The 4158-nt window shown below is 35.9% G+C and overlaps 1 protein-coding gene across 1 annotated transcript; it reads left to right on the top strand.

Moving 5' to 3' along the window:
* The first annotated feature begins 2576 nt into the window (after positions 1 to 2576).
* Positions 2577 to 3515, top strand: LOC126083790 (olfactory receptor 4F6-like). The gene has a single exon (XM_049897733.1). The coding sequence runs from the start codon at positions 2577 to 2579 to the stop codon at positions 3513 to 3515; it is 939 nt and encodes a 312-aa protein (XP_049753690.1).
* The last annotated feature ends 643 nt before the right edge of the window (positions 3516 to 4158 follow it).

Here is a 4158-nt window from a genome sequence, read left to right as displayed (position 1 = left end):
ACATTTTATTTTATAATCTGTTTTTAGGAAAACTTACATCATGAACAACTTGTATAAAATATCAATAGGTTATGGTTTCTACATATATAATTGAGTGCATTCTCTATTTGGAAGTAGTATGAATAGATTCATTCCCTATTGTGGCATTAAGCTGCTATTTTTAAATCTTTTTTTCTATACACAATGGTGTAATAAGTGCTCCCATAGCTAAATCTTTTAGCTTTTCTGTTGTTATTACATTATGGAAATTTTCTTGAAATGGAATTCTGTCATAATTAAGGAAAATTTTAAACTTTTGACGTTTGTGTTGTTTGGTGCCATCGAGTAGGTTCTGATTCATAGCAACCAGAAGGAAACACTGCCTGGTCCTTTGCCAACCTCACAGTCGTTGTTAAGCTTGTATATTTTAAATGTGCCTTCTGGAGAAGGTCTATCAACTCGCACTCTATTATCAGTATATGAGAGTATTTCCTCATAGTCTCATCCATGATAAATCATCAATTTAAAAAAACTGATAATTTACTCAGTACAAAGTAGCACATATATCTTATTTACATTTATTTGATTACTGAGTTGGAGTTTTTTGTGCTTTAGGTAGGTGAAAGTTTACAGCTCAAGTTAATTTCTTATTCAAAAATTCATACACATATTGTTTTGTGACATTTGCAATCCCCACAATGTGACGGCATGCTCCCCTTTTCCACCTTGGGTTCCCTGTGACAATCTGTCCAGTTCCTGTCCCTTCCTGCCATCTTGTACGGTCCCTGGACAGGAGCTGCCCATTTGGTCTCCTGTATTTCATTGTAGTAGAAAGCATGTTCTTCAAGTGTGTTACTTTTTGTTTTATAGGCCTGCCTAATCTTTGTCTGAAGAGTGGGCTTCAGGAATGTTTTCAGTTCTGGGTTAGCAGAGTGTCCTGGGGCCATAGTTTTGGGAGTTCCTCCAGTCTCTGTCAGACCAGTAAACCTGGTCATTTTATGTGAATTTGAATTCTGTTCTACATTTTTCTCTTGCTCTGTTTGGGACTCTTCTGCTTTGATCCCTGTCAGGGCAGTTGTTGGTGGTAGCTAGGCACCATATAGTTCTTCTGGTCTCAGAATGACGAGTCCTTTATGTAGTCTATGTAGTCCTTTAGTCCTTTGGGCTGGTATTTTCCTTGAGTCTTTGGTTTTCTTCATTCTCCTTTTCTCCGGGTAGGGTAGAATGAATAGTTCTGTCTTAAGACGGCCGCTCGCAGGCTTCTAAGACCCCAGACACCAAAGTGGAATGCAGAATACTTTCTTAATTAACTTTGTTAAGCCAATTGACCCCAAAGTCCCCCTACTAATAAGATTTTTATCTTTGGCATGATTATTGCTTATTTGTATTACTTTTGTCAATAGTCTTTATATATTTTACTTATTTTTAAATTAGTAAACCACATTTTTTTTTCCTTATCTATTTGGAAGAACTAATTTTATGTTAAAGATATTTTTAACTATTTTAAACAGTTTACTTTTATTTTCAGAGTGCTTGTATCTATATTTTATATATGTATATATTTATATGATGGCACTGGGTTTCTGGGTATATGCTATCTTTATATATCTATGTGTATGTGTGTATACATATGCATATGTAATGCATAAATTTTAATTTTTGAATACTGTCAATATTTTTTGCAGGTTTTAGGAATAACAGGGATATGTTTAAAATGAATTTTTCCACTTAATATTTGTGTAAATAATTCTATGCTTTCTTTTGTTCTGTTTCTTTTTTTAATATTTAAGTATCCACTTGAAACTTATGTCATTTTTCCAAGTTTCATCTGCTATGTCAACATCATAGGCTGAGTAATTCACCCTGTCCAGACTGATGGGATATGGTTCTTTAGGAGCCTTTTGATAGGTCACTTAAAGCTTCACTCTAGCCCTTTCATTCTGTTCTTTGCATTGAAGATATTATGACAGTTTAAAAGCAGAAATATGATCAGACTACTGCTGAAAATCCTTCAATGTCTTTCTATTGCTCTTAGGATAAAAAGCAAAGTTCTCATCAGAAATACAAGACTTTGCCATGTCTGCACTCTGCGTATCGATCAGGCCTGATTTCAACGATTCATCTTCTTGCCTCACTGGACTCCTGTCTCAGGGCCTTTGCACATGGTATTTTCCTAGGCTGGACAGCTTTACTTAAATTTTAGTAATAACAACATATTTAGCAGAGTCCAGGGCAGGCACTTCTTTGGCGAGATACACTGTTTGCACAGTACTCTGTTTTGTTCCTTCAATGTTATCATAATTTACCTCTGTATTTATGCTTATTTATTGTTAGCTCCACCATTATGCTATAAACCCCAGGAAGTCAGCTCTGTGTTTTACCTCAGATCTTAACATAGGTTGTAGCATATAGAAAATGTTCATCATGAATATTTGTTGAATGGTTAAATGAATTTCATGAACTTTTCCAAGTACTTCTTAGCTATTAGTGAAGATTACTTTTTATAACAGAATTTAAAAACAGCTAAAATCTGTTATTGTCGATGTTTCTTTCTAATATATTCCTTTTTTTTGGACACTTAGACAACAACAAAGTCAATGTATGAAGCAAATTACTCTGAGGTGTCTGAATTTGTTTTCTTGGGACTTTCTACCTCTAGACCAATGCAACATGTCCTCCTTACCTTCTCTACAGTGTTTTATGTAACAATTGTTCTGGGAAACCTCCTGGCTGTGTTTATAGTGACTTTTGACTCTCACTTGCATTCCCCAATGTACTTCTTGTTAGCCAACCTTTCATTTATGAATTTGTGTTTTTCTACCTTAACGGTGCCTAAGATGATCTCTGACTTGTACTCTGGGCAAAACACTATATCCTTCCAGGGGTGTGCCATCCAGATTTTTGTACTTCATGTTCCGGGTGGATCTGAGATGGTGCTGCTCATAGCCATGGCCTTGGACCGATATGTGGCCATATGTAAGCCCCTCCATTACCTGACCATTGTAAGTCCATGCATGTGCATTTGGCTTCTGGTTGGTGCTTGGCTTATTGGTCTCATTCACGCAGTGATCCAGGTAGCTTTTATTGTCCATTTGCATTTTTATGGCCCTAATGAGATAGACAGCTCTTACTGTGATCTACCTTGGTTTATCAAACTTGCCTGCACAGACACCTACAAACTGGAGTTCATGGTTACTGCCAACAGTGGGTTCATTTCCATGGGAACCTTCTTCTTATTGATTTTCTCGTACATTTTCATCCTGGTCACTGTATGGAAACACTCTTCAGGTAGTTTGTCCAAGGCCCTCTCTACTTTGTCAGCTCATATCACTGTGGTGGTTTTGTTCTTTGGACCATGCATCTTTGTGTATATGTGGCCATTTCCCACAGTGCCAGTGGATAAGTTTCTTGCTCTTTTGGACTTCACGATTACACACATCTTGAATCCTGCCATCTATACATTGAGGAACAAGGACATGAAGATGGCAATAAGAAGACTGAGCAGTCACCTCCTGAGTTTGAGGAAGATCTCCTAGAAAAACTCAGAGTACCAGTGTTACCTTCTGCAAGCACTACTGCTAATACGAAGTTTAAAAGTTTATACTATGTTGGAATAATTTGTTGTCCTAAATTCAGCTGCTCAAAAAAACATACATAGTTTATTCCAAGTTAATGGTCAATGATTGTATCATATATTTAATTATTTATCTAATAATTTTGTATAGTTATACAACTTTACAATACAGCAAATATACATTTTGTGTGGCTGACATTTTGACTAGCTAATAGAACATCCTAAAGGTTTTTATGAATTCGAAGCTATAGAGCTGTATTTGCAGAGCTACTGGTGGATGCTAATATTTCCCTCTGTCATTGAATTGAGAAATACTCTCTTATAAAGGAAATGACTGGTCCTTAGCACAGTTATTCTTCAGAAGCAAAGCAGGCTCATGTTCTCTGTTGGTTTAGGTTTGCTATAACTATTTTTTCTTCCCATACACTATTTCTTATTTTAAGAAATGCACTCAGATACATTAAAATTTAGAAAAAAGTCCTAGGAGTCTACTTCAGAAAAATCAATCATTGAAAACCTCATGGAACACAATTCTTCTCTGACGTACGTAGGGTCACCAAGAGTTGAAATTAAATCGACAGCAATTGCTTTTTTTTTTAAAATGT

The sequence above is a fragment of the Elephas maximus genome, chromosome 10 (genome assembly GCF_024166365.1).
Source record: "Elephas maximus indicus isolate mEleMax1 chromosome 10, mEleMax1 primary haplotype, whole genome shotgun sequence".
Classification (NCBI taxonomy): domain Eukaryota; kingdom Metazoa; phylum Chordata; class Mammalia; order Proboscidea; family Elephantidae; genus Elephas; species Elephas maximus.
Note: the sequence above shows the minus strand (reverse complement) of the source record. Positions and strands in the feature narration are given on the sequence as shown.

Excerpts from the sequence above, each read along its gene's own strand:
- LOC126083790 (XM_049897733.1), top strand. The coding sequence starts at position 2,577 with ATGTATGAAGCAAATTACTCTGAGGTGTCTGAATTTGTTTTCTTGGGA.